At 34.2% G+C, this 19,489-nt stretch overlaps 3 protein-coding genes across 4 annotated transcripts; all 3 read right to left on the bottom strand.

Annotated features, from left to right (window-relative positions):
- Nucleotides 1-4,953: 4,953 nt before the first annotated feature.
- Nucleotides 4,954-12,127, bottom strand: LOC131004937 (uncharacterized). 2 transcript variants are annotated; one of them, XM_057931698.1, is made up of 15 exons: nt 11,697-12,127; nt 11,115-11,194; nt 10,887-11,004; nt 10,603-10,781; nt 9,729-9,811; nt 9,454-9,638; nt 8,837-8,898; nt 8,502-8,616; nt 8,283-8,402; nt 7,133-7,252; nt 6,887-7,034; nt 6,644-6,800; nt 5,971-6,043; nt 5,724-5,851; nt 4,954-5,303 (listed from the first exon to the last, which is right to left on the bottom strand). In XM_057931698.1, exons 1-15 carry the CDS (start codon nt 11,866-11,868, stop codon nt 5,175-5,177), a joined length of 1,869 nt encoding a protein of 622 aa, XP_057787681.1. In that variant the 5' UTR covers nt 11,869-12,127; the 3' UTR covers nt 4,954-5,174. The 2 variants fall into 2 exon arrangements, with proteins under 2 accessions (XP_057787681.1, XP_057787691.1); XM_057931708.1 differs by lacking the exons at nt 11,115-11,194; nt 11,697-12,127 and having other exon boundaries at nt 10,603-10,803.
- A 1,746-nt stretch (nt 12,128-13,873) lies between these two features.
- LOC131004931 (uncharacterized) lies at nt 13,874-14,911 on the bottom strand. The gene has a single exon (XM_057931691.1). It carries the CDS (start codon nt 14,709-14,711, stop codon nt 14,109-14,111), a length of 603 nt encoding a protein of 200 aa, XP_057787674.1. The 5' UTR covers nt 14,712-14,911; the 3' UTR covers nt 13,874-14,108.
- Nucleotides 14,912-16,706: 1,795 nt separating this feature from the next.
- On the bottom strand, nt 16,707-18,022 carry LOC131004918 (uncharacterized). The gene has a single exon (XM_057931687.1). The coding sequence runs from the start codon at nt 17,519-17,521 to the stop codon at nt 16,919-16,921; it is 603 nt and encodes a 200-aa protein (XP_057787670.1). The 5' UTR covers nt 17,522-18,022; the 3' UTR covers nt 16,707-16,918.
- Nucleotides 18,023-19,489: the final 1,467 nt, after the last annotated feature.

Here is a 19,489-nt window from a genome sequence, read left to right as displayed (position 1 = left end):
TTTAGTTTAATTTTGTAATTATTAACTAGAGTTTATTCCATCAATCTAGGGTATATAATTATTTTTTATCATTTAATTTTACTTTTATTAGTTAATAATAGGTTGATAAATTCAAAGTCATGGTATATACTTTTTAAAAATTTTAATTTTTTAAAATAAAAATTAAATATAATTCATAGTATCATAATAAATTTTATTTTTATAAAAAATATTTTAAAAATAATATATATAAGAATGGGACACAATGGCACACATAAAATTGTGGGACACTGGATCTCATCCCGGATTTTATGTCTACCTAGGGTGCATTTTATCTAATTTAGTTTTATTCTTTTGTTTTATTTGATGTAACATTAATTAATTGGTCTACAAATTAATAAAAACCATATATTCCATTCATTCCGAATAATAAATGCAGTCACATTAATGATTTGGTGACCCTGATAATCATGTCTAACTCAATATCCAATCCGAGTAATAATATACTCTCTCCATCTTATAAAAATATATTATTTTTTTCATTTTCGTACGTCCTATAAAAATGTATCACGCCTGTTTTAGGACATGATCCCACACATTATCATTTTTTCTAAAAAAATAGTGAGTCCATTTCTCCACTTAATACATTATCTATCAAATATTTCTAAAAACTCGTAACATTCTCCAAATGATATATTTTTATGGGACGAAAGGGAATATATAACATTAGCTATATCCTGTATATATATTATGTTCATTTAAATTGAAATTGAAATTTAAGCATTGATATATGAATCGGTGATTACGGCATAACCACCAGTCTTGCTGGCATAATCCCCGTTCTTGCTTGCAGACACCCTAAAAGCTACAAGTGGGCTAAGGATATTTAAGAGGAGAAACAATTAAATAGGAAAAAGGTAATGAAAAAACAATGCATAATGCCGTTAAAAATTCAAAAACTTTAAGAGGGAGCAACTCAATTGATTGACCTTGGGTTCCCTACTTTAATATTTAACTACCATTTTTTCCAAATAATTAATATAATAAGATGGACAAGGTGGTCCGGAACCGCACTTGATAGAAATTACAAGGGAAAACTGTCAAATTTTCAAAAAGATATATAGTTATATATGTGTATAAATAATGAATAAAAATCGACTCAGATCTTTAGGAAGAAGACATATTCTTCTGTTTGTCTTTCTCTTTAGGTTATATTCTCTCTCTCTGTGTGGTCAATGAAATTACTTTCTTCCTAACAAGATAAGCATACAGATATATGTGTCTACTTTTCTCTGCGTGTTAATGTAAATAAAATTAGTGATAATTGATATATGATGAGTATATTAAGTATATCACTCGGCCCACCTACAAACTTTTCAAGTTCGCTGATATATATATACGTACAATTTTTCAACAAGCTTTTGACAATTCAAATTTAATTAGAGGAGTTTCCTAGCCAATTCAAGAATTTTATTGCAGTTCAGCAACTTTATTTTCATCGAGTTCTTATGAATCATATTCATTAACATATATTTTCTCGGTTTACAAAATATCCCTTTTGGTGAAATGGACATGAGTTTAAGAAAAAATATATAATTGTATATTTAATGAGTGGAGATGAGTTCCACGAATTAGAAAAAGTGATAATATATAGTTTGTGAGTTTACGTGGATTCATTAATAACAATATATGTAAATAATGTGATGGTCAATGAGATTATGATCAAAGAAAGAATAGAAATATATTTTGTGAATAAATGAAAATAAAAAATTAAAAAAATATTTAAGGGAAGGAGGAAGTAGTGTAATAGAATGAGCTAGTATATATAGAGCACGGAAGACCCCAAGCTCTCACACCTCCACATCTAATTGTTTCATTCCAAAATTACCAACAATTAGGACATACTAATGTTTTGACCTTCAGCTTTTAGTAGTAGTATGATATAATAATAATTTTTAATTTTTTTATCTTTATAATAAATATTATGCATTTATTTTCTTTTTGGTATGTCATCCAAATATATGTACTTTTTATTTTTGGACACATCCCCACACATAATTAATTGTGTAGTTTATAATTAATTAATATACTCAACAATACCCTCATATATATGGTACCTTTCACTACAAAAAAAATGTGGATTTAACAACCGGCTTTTTTTATCATTAATTTTCGCCGTTAGTGACCGAATAACAACATATGATTGATCGATCGATTTTTTTTAACGACTGAATTTTTTGTTGTCAATATTATTTTTTTATTTTTATTTATATTTTTTTAACGACCGAAATATCAATCGTTAATATTTTTATTTTTTATTTAAAAATAAAATAAAATTAAATTAACAATTAAAATTTCGAACGTTAATATTATTATTCTTTTGTTAACCACAAAAAATTTGGTCATCAATATTATTTATTTTTTATTGTTCTATAGTCTCCAAAATACCGTTACATTACATTTCACTGCGTACTTGATTAAAAAGTTAAAATCGGTCATTAATCTAGTCATTAAATTATTATTATTATATGTATATTTTTACTTATTTTAAAAACAGTGAGAATTTCTTAAACTTTTTAATTTTTTTTAATTATTTTAAAATCGATCGTTATGTCTGTCGTCACTCTTAGGCCAACACTACAAGTATATACTATATCCTTTCAGGCATATTCTAAGAGTATGTGTGGTTGAGACTGCATATTAAAGAAGATTTAAATAAATCGATAAGTGCTAACTATATCTATAATACGCATCTTCTGTATTGGTGATTACTTGAAATAAATTTATAGGTTAATCTTGTTTGATTTACAGTAGTTCTATGAGTGGTGATCCACTGAAAAGTTTATCAAAACGTACTCTACTGAGTATAAAATACATTAGAACTCGTGGGGCAAAGCTGGGTTGGTACAATCGAAAATGAGTTTTTTTTTTCTTTTCTTTAAATTTTGATTGTTAAAAAATTTAAATAATAAAAATTTACAACCAAAATCAATATCTATAAGAATTGAAATTTCAATCGTTAAAAAAGAACGACCATCCAAATAATGATCACTCAAAGTGATCGTTAATTCTATCGTTAATCATTTTAACGGTTGAATTTTTATCTTTAATGATCGAACTACCGATCGTGAGAGCCGCAATTTTTAGTAGTGCTTTATCTACTATCAATACAATCAATAATTTTTTGCTAAAATTGGTGTCGAAAGATTTATTTCATATTTTAGAGGACAAAGTGAGTATAAATTAATAAAAGTAATACACGGCGGAACCAAAAAAATTATGGAACGGCATATTATTCACTCTTTCAGCGGTACGATAAATAATCGCGGTTAATGCACAATCAACTGAGTTCGAGCACTGAATATTTCTCATTTCTTAGATTAGGACAATTTATGTGCGGACATATACCCTTTTATTTCTTATTTTGCTATACACATTATCTACCGATGAGCAGTTGAATATTTATCTACTACAGATTCCAAAAACATTAGTTCTAATCTCTGTTTCATTTTTTCTATGATTCCTTTTCTGTTTTTGGAAGTGGAGCTAGTACTGATTATCTATTCTTAATTATATATATATTCTTAAATGTTTCATGGTCAGAGCACTTATATATATAATTAGAATATCGCAGCCCTATTAATTAATTAGCTCAAAATTAAACGTTACACTTTTAGTAATTAAACAAATATACAAGAAATATTAATTTTTATCATGGAAGAACTATACCCACAAAACAATCTCAAGAAACACAGACAAGAGTCTTCCTCCTAACAGGATGATGAGTTGACAAAGATACACACTTATAGCTCAATCATGTACCTACTGTAGCAAAACATCTTGAATTATTTGTTTATTATCCCTCTGAAGCAGATGGTTATGACTTTTTTGCATTTATTTAATCAGAAAATCATATAATATGATCGAGGTGTTATTATCTTAACTCACTTTTTGTATAATAATCGATAAAGAAGACATAGCTGCTGAGCTCAAATTGAGGCCTAATCCCTCAATCTATCAATTGTCAACCCCTTCTGTTAACGAAACCGGCATCCAATAAATTGACTTGGCCCTTATCTCCTGATGTAGCACCTCGGTAATTTTTATTTTCACTTTAATTATTACTACAATATTCCTGATGTGTTGCGAGTCAAGCAGTATTCTTTTGAGTGTATTTCAGAATATTAATCCTAGCTATTTTTAAGATACATGTGATGTGGAAAATAGAATATGGGACAATATTCCAATCATGTATCATCTATTAGAAACAAAGAATGGTGAATATGGAGGTGGTGCGTGTGAATAAATTTCAGTGGCCCATACGTGCGAGGTTGACTTCCAAACTAAAGTGTATTAGGTGCAAGAACTAATTAAAGAGGCTATTAGATGAAATAGGGTTTGACGATGGTGTCACTCAATTTGACCTCAAATAGTCGTTAGTCAAGTTGGTGAGGAGTTGCATCACTTTAATTATTGACATCGTCAAAGCTTGCAAAAATAAAATCGACAAATTGAGGAAACGATCAATTTGATTTGAATTCCAAATGTGAAGACATCTTAACTTAATTGCGACGGGGTAATGACTAATGACTATAATTAATTAGTGAACTCGATACACAATCCAGATCTCGTGTGTGTGTGTGTATTATGGTGTTCTTACTCAATGAAAGCACCAATTGATATGATCACTATCAATGGTGGAGCTTTTCGAGCAGCTCAAACTCCAGAAATCAAGAGAGATATTTGATAAACATCAACCAAAATATTCATTACATGCAGAATAAGCTTAGAGATTACATTATTTATATATGATAATGAAAACCTAATGGGCTGGAGTATAATAGGACCAAGCTAGAGAATTGGGCTGAGCGTATCAGTAATCATATAATCAATCACATAATTCAGCAGTGGCATTCACTCCTATCTAGAAAAAATATAGATTTCAAAACAAATCGAATGCGGATGCATGTGGTCTTCGTGAAACTGCACAACTATGTTGTCTCTTTATTAATTGTGTTCAATATTGAAATAAACATGGCAGGTTCCAAAGGCAGTGGGTGTAATATTCTCATACGAATTTAACAAAAACCAACCTACAAAACTAAGAATCAAATTCAACGTATGATTGATTTGTGTAAACACCTTATATTCAAGTATCTAAACTTATTCTATGATATCTTCACCTTCTCAAAAGTCTAGACATCTGAAAGAGCTTCCTTTATCATAGCACGCTGTGATAGTTGCTGCTCATAAAGATCACGGAAGATACGATACTTAGTATCATGGTACTTCCTTACTTTCGGGTCATGAGAGGGATATACCACCTGCCAAGGATCCAAAAAGCAGCAGCATCACAAGATCATAAATCTCATGAAATATCTTATACTTAGGGTGCATTTATTTTGCATGATTGATAAAATGCATAAAGTATTTTTATCCACAAGAGTAGTATACCTCTAATCCCATCCTTTCAATGGGATATGAATCAAACAGAATTAGCTCAAATAATTGAAATAATCAAGGGCCTTGGGATATCCCAAAGTTTCATTCCATCTAAGTAAACAAGGAATTAGTCTTACTATTTTTTATCTATCAAGGCTAATCCTCCAAAGTAAGTGCCCCCTTAGATGATTAAATCTTATTAGTCTGATATTTGCTATTATTAGGTGTATCATTTGTGCGATTCTGGAACCTGCTCAATCATGTTAATGGCCTTAGTTGTACAGTAATCAGTAGCTTCTTACCCGCCCAGGTGCATTTAGTGCTTGCATGGCCTGTCTAACGGTGGAATACTTCTTCGAAGCAACAGCACCAACAATAGCAGCACCTAACAGCACGGCTTCATTTTCCCGAGGAAGAGTTATGGGATAACCTGTTCAAAATAACATATTACTAATGGCTAACAAGACTGATTAGGTTGACATATGGAATGATACAGAGATGTCAAATAAACATATAATATGCATGTGTGGGGAGAGAAAGAGATAGAACCTGTGATGTCTGCATGCTCTTGAATGAACAAAGGATTTTTGGTAAGCCCACCACATGCAAGTAAGGTGTCAATCTGATGGCAAACCATCTATTAGAATTATCCAGGCCAAAGATGATAACATAGTGAAGGTGCTACACAAGATTAAAACTAGCATGCTGGTAGGCTTAATAATAATAATAATAATAATAATCTTTCATATGACTGAAAACTTATATAAATAACCAGTAGATGGACATTAAATAGACTAAAATAGCCATTTTTGTAGAAAATTGAGTTGACGCATTCAATTAAATATGAAACGCTTAAAAACATATACTATATAATTTAAGGAGCCAAATAAAGTAAGGCTGATACTGTAACATGAGAAACTTGTTTCAGTTGCTAGTATCAAAATTTCTCTACCCTACCAAAGTCATAAATCTCCTTAATCATGCTTTAAGGAACCGAAGCTCCAAAGAATGTCATTTTAAATTCATTGGGCTCATTTGTTAACAAGTAGACATTATTAAAGGATAACATATTAGAAATAAGCTACAATTATTAGCAACGAGATATTCAAAATTTTAAAACCTGTGCACATTTTATGCCATTTTGTCTATTTTTCCAGCAGTTGCTAATCAGCTCTAAAGATATGGCAAAGGTGATCCAAGCACACTATAACAATTTCCTTACCTTGTGCCCCTTCTCATTGCAATGCTCTACTATATGTCGTGTCCCATAAGCTAGACCTTGTATTGTGGCAAGGTATAAAAGAGCCAGCTGTTTCTCACTTGTATCAATAGTTAGGCCATATATCACCCCTTTGGATAATGGGTCTGCAATAGGAGATCTAAACTAAAAGCTTAGGAAACCACATGAACAATTTTACAAATAATAATGATAATAATAATTCCTTATTAAGTATTAAGCTCTCACCTGTTTCCATGGAAATCAGGAAGCACGTGAATGTCTTTTGTCAAAGCAGCAAGAAACGGAGAACCTATTTCTTGCTTCATTGATTCCAGTATCTCATTCATTAGCATTTTTTCCAGTATCTCATTCAGAAGCTCAAATATTGAAACACCTCATAAAGAAAAAGATTGCGGTATACTTTAGGTAAAAGACAACGTAGATGTGAGTATATAGATCGAAAAACAATTTAACAAATTCAAGCCATCTCACTTCGAGCAGCAGCTCTGTTAGCCAGGCCTTGAGAGGCAACATGGCCCTCCAAGATGTAATCGAATAATGCCCCACTAGCGCTCTGGCCTCCTTCCGTAAGCCAATACTCAGGCACCATAGCTTAACAAATTCGTGAAAGTGAAAAGAAAATGTCACTCCTTGCATCAGAGAAAAGAAAGAAACCAATATGAAAACATGCTCTCTGTAGATAGGAGGATATAACTTTTTCATTATGATTTATTCAAAGGCCAAGGCATTCGATCATTACAGAAGCAGGGAACCTACTTTGAGACTACAAAACTAGAAGAGTCTCCATCGTGCCACTTTCTCACTTACTGAAAAGGCCGAAGGCACACTCTCTACATTGCACTCAGAGTGTCAAAGTAGCTATCTGGATGTTCTCAAACAGACAGGAAGTAGAAGGAAAGTGGGAGATGCTATGTTTGGACATGCACAAGGATTCATAATATGCCCACTTATCAAATTAGGAGGTATTAGAATCTTGTAAATAAAAAAAATTCAAGTTGAACCTGCGGATTAATTCCAACAAAAAGACCCAAATTGTTCTGTTAGAACAGAATTCAGGGAAGTAAGTGTTAAAGATAAAACATGCAGTTCAGAAATTCTTCCTGCATTATTGTAAATATCCATGTATAAGTTGACATGAAGACTCTGTAGATTACTGCCACAAGATATATTCCCAGTTCATGCCTAGATGTAAAGTTCGAAGGTTATAGGTATCATAGAGGAGGAGCATATTTAATCCACTAAAGTAACTTCTCTAGCAGTTCCAGAGCTAAGAAAAATTCCAGTAGCTTAAGTAGCAAGTGTGGCTTTGGATTCATTTTTGGTCATTAGCTCCATATTTAATGGAAATGGGAATCTGTGACCACCTGGGTGTTAAGGAATATAAATGTTAATAATACCTCATGACTAAGCCTTAAGAAGATGAACTGAAAAGAAGAAAGTGATTGTTTATCCAGTTTTACTAATGGCATCATTAATCTCAAGTGGCACAATAAATCTGTCATTAATCACAAGTGGTACAATAAATCTGTCATTAATCACAAGTGGCACAAATAAATCTGTCATTAATCACAAGTGGCACAAATAAATCTGTGAGTGATCTATGCTTTATATTAGAACATACCTGACCAGAATGGTCCCCAAACCCCTGGAATGAACAACTTGGTTTTAGATATAGCCATGTGGCAATTGGAAGTTCCACATACTAACACCATGCGATGACATATTGCCTCCTCCTCATCCTCTGCACATTCAATATCAATCAATTGTAACATATGTACAACAAATTGATTTGCTATATATATAATGCCATACTGTTATGGAGGGATGGAAGAAAACTAACCTGATGATTCATGTTCTGTTATTTCTGCAGGCACACTTTCCATCACCCCCACACCACCAGCATGAGCATCTATCAACGATGTACCAACTGGTGTCCCGGGCAGTAGACCCAATTCCTGGACAAAGAAAATGGTTTCTTAGCATAAAGGATAAATTAAAAACACTAGCGAGCTTGTGTCTAGGTCCAACTGAACTGGATATTGTATATCATTCAAGGATAATTTGATAGAAAGCTTAGAGTATGTGCTTCAATCTCCGACTGAACTGGATATGTTATATCAATTATAGACTCAATCAAGCACCGTTATCAAGTGAACTTTTCATGAGTTTTCTTGCCTTTGCGGCATCAGGTGTCAGACCAGAGCCCAAAGCATGACCGGGAAAGGCTACACTGCGTCCTGTAAACAGTTATTTCCTATAAGCTTCAAGAAAGAAATATACAAGAAAACAGAAAGAAGAAAAAATTATTAGAGGTTATGTTAATGGAAGAAATTCAAGTGTATATCTAGCATATCAATTCACAGTGCTTCCTGCTCCACAAGCAAACACAAAATATTATCGTAATTTCCCAAGGCAAAAAAATTTACAGCTATTTTCATAATTTAGACTGCTAGAATATTTCACGCATAATTTATAGAAAAACTTCTTATTCAGACACCATTTTCAAAGAAGCCAATTATTATAGCTCATTATTCAAGGGAAACTAGAATACCTTAAAGATTTCTCACTTGATCTGTACAACTTCGTTGTTTGCTAGAAAGCGGCGCAACATGACTATGCTACTACATACAATACCAACTTTCAATTTTTAAGGACGGAGAGATCCAAAAGGTACACCTAATGCATCCTACTGTTAGAAAAGCATTTTAAGTAGCACTTAAGGTATAAATGACCATACAAATGTATGTAATTGAAAAGACATCACTGGTTCAAAAGGATTACCAAAAACATACCGATCTTGGAATGATGGCTGTCAACCAGATCACCTAAACCAATTTCCTCCCAAAACTCATCATCCCATCCAAGGGCTTCCATGTCACGGGAATCTATCTCATTGATCTGTTGCATATGCGCATGGCCCAAATAAGTCCATTTGCAGACTGTTGTGCATAAACTCCGAGTATCATCTCCTGTTGCTCTATTAAAATAACCAATATTAAGTAATATGGTTTTATTTTCAGTCACACTACTATACCAGACAATCTTGGAGAAGAACTAGACAGCCTACCTATATGATAACCAATCACTCAGATCCATCCACCTAAATGTCATTGACCAGGACTCCCTCAAATTTTCTTTCACCCACAGAAGCTGCAATCGTAGTTTGCAACATTAAATAATCCATGAAGCAAACCAGCCAATTCTTTGAGCTAAGCTATTTAAGATAACGGGGCATAATTCCAAGTAAAGCACCTTATCAGTGGCGAACAAATTATAATAAGGGTGCTAGGATTTCTAAAAAATGTAAGTTTCGCATAGTAAACATGTTTAACATTGCAATATAATGAAAATAGACAAAAATATAAATTATTAGGTTGGAAACATCAATCCCAGTGAGATAGTAAATAAATAAATAAACGATCTTTTTCTTTTTCATGGCTTTCTCTGAAGAAGCCATGCAAACTGCATCTTCAGAGCTTCTACTATGACACTTTCCTGAATTTCAGTCTACTGTTAAGTGCCCAGCACCAAAGAATATCAAGGAAAGTTGTTCCTTTATGCATAACTCCTCGTAACTTTCTCTTTCTATATGCACTATCACTATATGACAGCCAAACAGTAAGGCCAATGAAGGCATTTACTACAACACCCTGATGCCAATTCAGAAACTGCTGACAATTTGTACAACATAGCATCCATCATTAGAAATGCTTCAATGTGCCTCAAATTTCTAAGATTACATTTACATAAAACTAACTATGCAGTTAAAATGAGTATATAGCTTATAAGACATAGAAAGGTTATGCATCATATGACCACTAAGCTCATTCTAGAGAGTTAGAGAAATTAAGTCTACAGAAATTATCTTATGCCGAGAGAAACATGAAATGAGATGATCCAGTATGAGGAAAAGAAATACTGTCGCATATTAGTACTAATACCTTTGGTGTCTGCATCTCAGGTGATACAGTCCCACCGCAATACTCCAGAACTGGTGACTTGGATAAATTAATTCTCTCACTCTGCTTTACAGCTCTGTGGTCCATCCACACTATGACATTCCTCCTTGAGTCGTGAGACAAAGAAACTGTCACAGGTTCTCCATCACAATCAATAGCAACTGCACACAAGACCAATTTCCCCTGGTAAATAGTAGGCCATAAGCTACATATTTCAAATAAACAGGAAGATGGATCTAGCAATGTACTAGTTAGAGTTCACATACCAAGTGAACAAGTAGCAGCAAAACCCAAACTGGTCACTTGTTCCCCTTTAATTTGTGCAAGAGAGCATGCCGATCTGACAGCTGTGCAAATCGCATGCCAGATATCGGTTGAAGATTGCTGTGTAGAAAGAAAATATGGCTTCAAATTTTCAATTTCTCTAAGAAATTACCTCCACTAAAAGTTGGAATATAAACAGTGTTCCAAATTTCACATTATTAGACAGTCACCTCAACGCAGTCACCATCTTTCCAGATCTGAATGGGGCTAGTAGCAGAACCCAAAAGCCGCCCACTGTTATTAAAAAGGGCTGCGATTAAGCAAAAGAACCTTCAGGTTAAAAGCTTATCAAATCAGCATAATTTCCAATACATAATTACCTGCAGCCTCTCTGTTCCAAACATATAATCAAACCGCAGATATACTATCACTTACATAAATGTAACTCAGCATCCCATATCACAATCTATAAAGTCCCTGAACTCTAAATAAGCTCATTTCTTCGATAATAACATAATGGAACTCGAAAATTCTCCTATCAGCCCGACGTATCATCAGAAAAAAGATGATAACAACACAGCATGTGTCATAGCCATTAACATGGCGTACTTTTAAATTAGCATCGATGCAAGAACAAAATCGAACAAGTCAAAAGACACAGAGAACCACCAATCAATCACTGAGCAGTCCAATCCCAATAACAGAACATAATAAATCAGCGGATACATCTTTTGGAAAATTACTGAAATGCAGTCGACTGAAATAATAAGATGAGTGTTATATTTATAATTCAGTAAGGCGAGAGAAGCGACCTGCACGTGCGCTAGCGGTGCCGACGTCGACACCGAGGAAAATAGGGCCGCTGCGGCTGCGCGGCGTGATAGGGTTGTTGGGAGTGGTCATCTCGACGGCGGAGGAGCGGTGAAGCTGGCTGGGTGAGTCGATAAACGCCGTTCTGTCTGTCAGTCGATATGCGCCAGACATTAATTTTAGTATTATTGGACGCTATTTCTCAGGTTTTCCGTTAGGATTTTGACATTTTCTTCCTTTTCGTTTTTATTTTGATCGTTACAGATTCTTTTGTTAATGAGTGATAATGATTTATGACCGCTAAGATTAGCAATCTCAAGCTGCTTACTCGGATTCTTCACTGAATTAACTTGCTCACATTTCTATTTTTTGGCTTCAAAAAATAAGTTAATTATCTGTCATGGTTGTGGATCTGTTTCTTTTGTCCTTTCATTTCATGATACACTCATACAGAAATAATTATTTAAGTTTTGGTAAGTTTGCCTCGATAAAATTATTTGCTTAGTTTCCTTCTCTAAAAAAAGACGCAGTATTTGCTTAGATCTCTAGCATGGACAAAGTCAAGTGATACACTGATTAAAAACCTAAGCCTTATAACCATTCAAAAAAAAAAAACTAAGCCTTGTGATAAGGATTAATTGCCGGTAAAATACTCTTTCCATCCCATATTCTATTGATAATTACTTAATCCACGTTTGATTGAGTGTTTTTAGAGATTAGAAAGAGATTATTTGAATTCATTACTTATTGTTTGGTTTGATCACTCCTTTATTTGATTCTATTCCCCTTTCATCATCTATTTGAACCAAACGAGGACTTATTACTATTCAACATAATTAGTAAGAATAAAAGTGATTAAAGAATAAAAGTCATAGAAAATGATGGAGCCCATAATTTTTTGTGAGAGAATGTGATTTCTTTTTTTGGAACATGTCATTATCAACGGGACAGATAAAAAAGAAATGTGAACCATTATTAATGAGATGAATGGAATACTAAATTTCATCAAATTTTAGTTTTGCATACAAACTTTAAAAGGTAAAGTAATAATTACTGAACTTTTATTAAATTTTGATTTTGCATACAAACTTTAAAAGTTAGCGTACAAACTTTAAAAGCTAGCATTGTAATTAGAACTATTGATTTGATTTGATTTTGCTACCAATCGAAATTCCGACCAAATTTATCTGTGACATTCCTAGTCGAATAATCTGAATTTGCATAATTTTGAATAGTGATTGTGAGGTGACATCGCAGACGTCGTTTTATTTCCCCATCGATTATGTCACGTCAATTATTCAGCTAGCCATGTTAACATTAAATTTGCCTTAAATCTCAATTGATAACAAAATCAGATTAAATTAATACTAATTCAATAATTATCATGTTACATCTCAAAGTTCGTATAAAAAAATAAATTTGATTAAAGTTTAATGACTACCATGCTACCTTTAAAATTTTGTGTGTAAAATTAGAATTTGATGAAAATTCAGTGACTGTCATGCTACCTTTTAAAATTTGGGTAACAAAGACAAATCGGGACTACGGGGGAATTTAGAGCATCCCCAATGCAAGATCGGGGCCCTCTATAGTGATTGAAATTTACTTTATTTTAAATCGAAATTTCATCTCAAACGAAGTAACTAACAGTCCATCTTTTGAAAAGATACACAATATTTCATTTTTTTTTCTGGGGGATGTAGTAGAAGGACAGAAGCCATAATCAATTTGGTTTCCAAACTATAGTGACAAGTATCATTTTAAATCAAATTTTATTTAATATACATTGATGAATAAATCAGGCATGTAAATGATACACAATGATAAGAAAACTATCATGAAGGGCTTGAAGCGTAAAAGGAAGCTTGGTGCGCACATGTTGGGTGCAGTATGGCCGAGCCCCGTGTGCACCGGCGTGCTACAGATTCGCTAACAATCTAAAAATAATTTGTAAACGTAACACCGCAACGCAACCCAAATAATATCGCTATAACGTAAATTTTAGATTCATGATACTCGTAACGCCGCCATTCAAAATTCAAAATTGAATGACAGGCAAGTCAACACGCTATATATCTCAATGTTTTGATGATTTTTTCACCATTATACTTTCATCAAATCAACCGATTATGCTAAAACTAAATAATAATTCTGGTAATCGCCCAGAAAAAGGCAATAATAATGCACACCAATACATAATCGCTATTAGATAAATAGAAATAGAAATGCTTCTTCAACACAACTACCAAAAGATACTGAAAATTGTAGAACAGATCCTCCACATAATCATATACTACTACAATTTCTGCAACATTTCTGATTCGAGGAAACTCGCAAAAATATGAAATTCCAGATGAAAACAAAAATACGAAATCCCACATAATCGTCTACCCAATTCCAAACCCTAAGTAGTTTCAATCATCGTCTTCCCAATTCCAAACCTTAAGTTCATTGGCCATCAAGCAAGCAAGAAAAACATCATGGCACGCATAATTTACCTGATCCATGGTGAGCTCCTCATCATCCCAGTCGCTCCGCCCCACCCCATAGTCCTTTTCCATCCCATGCATCCCCAAAATCTCCTCCGCCAGCTCCCCCATCGACGCCCCCGCGCGGCAACACCTCAAATCGTGCGCCACCCTCCGCACATCCACCAGCCGCCCCACCTCCAGGCCGTGCGGCGATCTCATCAGCATTGCGGCGTCGCTGTGGTTCGAAAACCCGACGAAGATGACGTCGGGGTCGACTAGGAAGCGGCGGAGAATTTCGGGGCAGTTGTCCGCGTGGTGGAGCTGGAAAATGAGACAGTCGTTCCCCACGCAGAGCTGGAGGGTGGCGGCGGCGGATTCGCCGGGGACCCACTGGACTCCCAGTCCCACCACAAGACGGCCGCCGCGGAGGCGGAAGCGGTGGCGGTAGCGAATGGTATAGATCCATTTGCGCACGACGGATAGCGTGGCGGTGATGGTGGTGCGGATGAGGTAGTCGCCGCAGTGAACGGTGTAGTTCTCCTCCATTTTACCAAATCCTCCACTCCAGAAACTCACTGGGTTTTGGAACTGCTGGTGGTGTGATTGCGTGCTTGTAGCTATCCTTTTTGACAGTGGTAACCGGTGATTTAATTGCGTGTTGCAGAAGAGGCCATCTCAGCCGTTGGTGGATTTGGCCTTTACACGTGGCAGCATCATGATGGGTGAGTTATTTCATTTTGATCCCTAAATCTTTTTTTTTGTTATTGAGGATCCCTAAATCCTTTTGTTTTGGGGTTTGAGTTGATCGCTGTATCGTATGCCAGAAGCCGAGAATTTACGATATTTTGATTGAAATGTTTATTAGCTAGGTGCGTTTATTTTTTATGGATATATCTATATCTATACTATATTAAAAATTTTAATGAAGTTCTCAATTTGAAATTCAAATTGATTTGGATGATAATTTTATAAATTATGAAGAAATTATAGTCATAATTTATGAAAAATATATTTATTGATCGTTCATTGTTTTTTTTTTTTGAGGAATTAACCATTCATTGTAAGGGGTGCTACTACGTACTAATATTCCATTTGACATATTTCCAAGTAAATATATTATAATAAGACAAAAATTATAAAATTAAGAATTGGTAAATTTTTAATAAATTTAATAGCTTGATTGGTATGTGTATATATATATATATATATATTCCATCAAAATTCAAATTTTTTATAATTTTAGGTTTCTTGCAGTATTACACATTTACACTATTCATATAATTTTAAGTTCGTTACATACACCCTTCATATAATTTTATATAAGTATAACTTTTAAAATTTTAAAAATATATTTTTTTTTTCGTGCATCGCACGAATGACAAAATGTAGTTTATCATTAAAAAAGAATGAATAATAAAAATTTATGTCTTTAAATTTTTTTTTTTCAATATTTGACATAAAAGAGAAATTCATCATTTTTCCTTCTTTATTTTCACTTTAAGTAATAGTAGAAGGATATCCATCTTTGAAGCGAAAATAAGGTTTGAAAAATGGTGAACTTTTGTTTTGTATTAAATGTTGGAAAAGAAAGAGACATTTAAAGGTATAAATTTTTGTTATCCATCCTTTTCCAATAATAAATTTATCAATCAAACTAAACGCACCCTTATTAGACTTTTGTTTCAATTAATTTGATCAATATTTTTTTTTTGAATCGTCTCAATTAAATTGATTAATTTTTTTATATAAAATAAATATAAGTAAAGAAACATTCAATCACTTATTTAATTTATTTTTAAACACATTTAAATATACTATTAATTTTTTAAATCTGTGTCGAAAAAAAAGTTAATCAATTAATTGTGACAGAGTGAATAGTTATTAATATGACGTATTAGGATATTATATTTTGGACTTACGAGTTACGAGTAGCGCGCGAAATCCGCCCAATCTTACAATATTGCCTTATATAGTTTTATTTATTTGCTCTCTAAAAGCCGATATTAATTATATCCTTCAGAACTAGAAGATCATATATCTTACATATTTAACAAAAATAAATAATCCAAATTGTTTACTAATTAAACTTAATCGAGTTTTTTTTAACGTTAAGCGTTAGTACACAGTAAAACAAATAGTAATATAAAAGTTACTAATAAAATTTATCTATTTTTAAATAACATATAACATTATTAAATTTACCATTTATATGGGAAGACAGTACCCAGAGTACTACTCAATTAGTAGCATGAAAAATAGATACATGTAAAAATTAATCAAGAAACAGAAAACATGACCCATTCACAGTAACTGGCAAGAGTAAAGTGCAATATAATTAAATATAGAGAAATTATGTGTGTACTGTATTATTGGTTTAGTGATATAGTACGTGATTAATATTTAAATAAATTTTGAGATCGTGACTTCAAAAATTTATGTTTATCATCACAACTTAAAAAAAAAATTATTTATCCGATAAAAAAACATATAATAGTAATGATCAAATTAAACTCACGTAACAGAGAGAAAGTGCGACATCCATTTCAACATAATATCATCCATTTCATCAAATCAAATCCGTTAAAACACTGCAAATTGAAAAATATTTCACTCCTCCACATTTAAAATTTCTTCAATATTTCTGGTTGGAAGAATTTCACCAAAATGTGGAAATCCCATTACCCACAAAATGAAGATATGAAAAGAAACAGACGAGGTCTCAAAAAAAAAAAAAAAAAAAGAAACAGACGAGATCAATCATAGTCTTCCCAATTCCAAACCCTAAGTTTCTTGGCCATCAAGAAAGCAAGAAAAACATCATGGCATGCATACTTTACCTGCTCCCCGTTGAGTGTCTCAGCATTCCAGTCGCTCCGCCCCACCAGCTCATCCTTGTACATCCCATGCATCCCCAAAATATCCTCGGCCAGCTGCCCCGTCGACGCCCCCAGGTGGCAACCCATGAAATCGTTCGCCACATTCCGCACATCCACCAGCCGCCCCACTTTCACGGCGTGCCGCGACCGTATCAGCATGCCCGCGTCCATGCGGTTCCACAGGCCGACCAAGATGACGTCAGGGTGTACGAGGAAGCGGCGGAGAATGGCGGGGCAGTGGCGGGCGCGGTCGATCTGGAAGATGAGGCAGTTCGTCCCCACGCAGAGCTGGAGGGTGGCGGAGAAGTCGTGGCCGGGGACCCACTGGACTCCCAGTCCCACCACGAGACGGCGGAGGCGGAGGCGGAAGCGGTGGCGGTAGCGGATGTTGTAGACCCATCTGCGCACGACGGACGCCTTGGCGGTGACGGTGGTGCGGACGCCGTAGGAGCCGCAGAGGACGGAGTAGTTGGCCTCCATTTCAAGTGGGATTGGTGTGTGCGTTTTGGGCCTTTTTATTTTGACAGTGGTAACCGCCAACTCTTTTGCGTGCTGCTGCAGCAGAAGAAGAGCTCATCTCAGCCGTTGGCCTCGCTTTTTGCCTTTACACGTGACACCATCTGAATGGCTTTGATCCCTGTTTCATTGGATTATATCAGGCACTCCCTATTCCGTACGCATGTTTTTGTAAATCCAAACCTAACGTCAATGTGCTACCTATCAATAAACTATAATTTCCAAATTATAATTTAACATTGAATTTCTTATGCATTCACTACTCGTTCATATAGTTTTATCTGCATATATGATTATTATCTGAATCATACTTGCAAACCCATGCAATATCTAATTTCCGTTTATTAAGTGATCATTATTAGGAAACTGTATTTTGGACTTACTCTTACACCTATTGAAATCGGTGCAATTTTACAATTTTAACGTTTTATTGGTTCGTTTTTCAAAAGCTGATATGTACTTTATTTTCTTTTTCCTTTTCTGTCTCTCTCTTTTCGGTAATCAATATATATACTTCAAATCTTATATGTTTGTGCTTATCAATCTTATATAATGTTAATCAAATACTAGGGGTGTGCAGCGGGTCGGACTCATACCGATTCGCCGAGTCTGTTGGACCGAAAATTTTGAGAGGACGGATCAATCCGGACTGAAAAATGTGTGCGGGTCGACCCAGACCCGGACCGAACCCAAACAACGGGTCCGATTCAGTCGGGGTCTAACCCACCGAGGCCGGATTTTTTTTTCCTATTTCGCACTTAATTTTTATATATAAAACATAATAAATAAGATACCTTCACATATCAATATCATAGTTCCACCATTCGCAATCCATAACTCAATCTTCAAGATTAGAAATTCAAATTTAAAATTTTATTAATACTATTTTAAATATTAAATATATAAAAAAATAATTAATTTATAAATACATGGATCGACCCGGACCGACCCGACAAAAGTTTGGTCCAAGAAAATTGACCCGAACCGGACCGAACATAGATCTTGGGTCGGTCCGGTCCGGACTGAACCCATCGATCCGGACGGGTTCGGCGGGGTTGGGTCTGCACACCCCTATCAAATACTTTGATTTATTCCGCAGTATATATATTGCTAACACGAAACGAAACAAAGTTATATGAGTTGAAAGGATGAAGTGAGAGAGTCATTTATATCATTATATGTGAAAGCAGGGTAAGTGTATTTCTCTTTATAAAATTATTAAGTCAATTTGTTGTATGTTTTTAATTGACAGATTTTAAGCCAAGTTGTAATAAAGAGGATTGGTGGAGATGGAAGGTAGAAATCTGTGGGATTTATTCATCAAAATTAGCACTCAGTGAGATTGAAAAACATGCCAAGCAGGAAAACATCATTTAGAGTGTTAAAATTCATTTGGTGCAAATTTGCTCCAAGAAAGTATCGGCCTTTTGTTGGAAGCTCTCCTGAACAATAGACCGACTCGCCACAACCTTTCCAAAGGGGTGTTCTTAAATCTTAACAACACCAATTATGATAGGTGTATGGCCTCTTTGTTTGCTTGACTGAGAAACTGTTTTCTTTCTATCACTAATCTTTATTTAAATCTTAACAACACCAATTATGATAGGTGTATGGCCTCTTTGTTTGCTTGACTGAGAAACTGTTTTCTTTCTATCACTAATCTTTATTTTTTTGTTGACATATGAGTTGCATCCCTCGTGTGTGGTTTAATGAATTTTACTTATGAAAAAAAAGTCAATTCGTTGTATTTTATTTTTATTTCATAATAGACCATATTCACCGTTCTTTCATACTGTGTGCACAATACTGTCACTATTGCCTATTATCAATTTATAATAGTTTATTGTATATCGTAAATTTGAATTCTGGATTGTTTTAATATATGTAAGTCGTTTTTCTATTTCATAATTGTACAACATTGCACATTACATA

The sequence above is a fragment of the Salvia miltiorrhiza genome, chromosome 1, assembly GCF_028751815.1.
Source record: "Salvia miltiorrhiza cultivar Shanhuang (shh) chromosome 1, IMPLAD_Smil_shh, whole genome shotgun sequence".
NCBI classification, from domain to species: Eukaryota; Viridiplantae; Streptophyta; class Magnoliopsida; order Lamiales; family Lamiaceae; genus Salvia; species Salvia miltiorrhiza.
The sequence above is the reverse complement of the archived record's forward strand: the minus strand, read 5'-3'. Positions and strand labels throughout refer to the sequence as shown.

Excerpts from the sequence above, each read along its gene's own strand:
- LOC131004931 (XM_057931691.1), bottom strand. The coding sequence starts at position 14,711 with ATGGAGGAGAACTACACCGTTCACTGCGGCGACTACCTCATCCGCACC.
- LOC131004937 (XM_057931698.1), bottom strand. The coding sequence starts at position 11,868 with ATGTCTGGCGCATATCGACTGACAGACAGAACGGCGTTTATCGACTCA. Across the intron at positions 11,195-11,696 it reads CACCGCTAGCGCACGTGCAG|CCCTTTTTAATAACAGTGGG; the intron begins GTCGCTTCTCTC and ends GCTTAATCGCAG. Across the intron at positions 7,035-7,132 it reads TAACAGAGCTGCTGCTCGAA|GTGTTTCAATATTTGAGCTT; the intron begins GTGAGATGGCTT and ends TTTCTTTATGAG.
- LOC131004918 (XM_057931687.1), bottom strand. The coding sequence starts at position 17,521 with ATGGAGGCCAACTACTCCGTCCTCTGCGGCTCCTACGGCGTCCGCACC.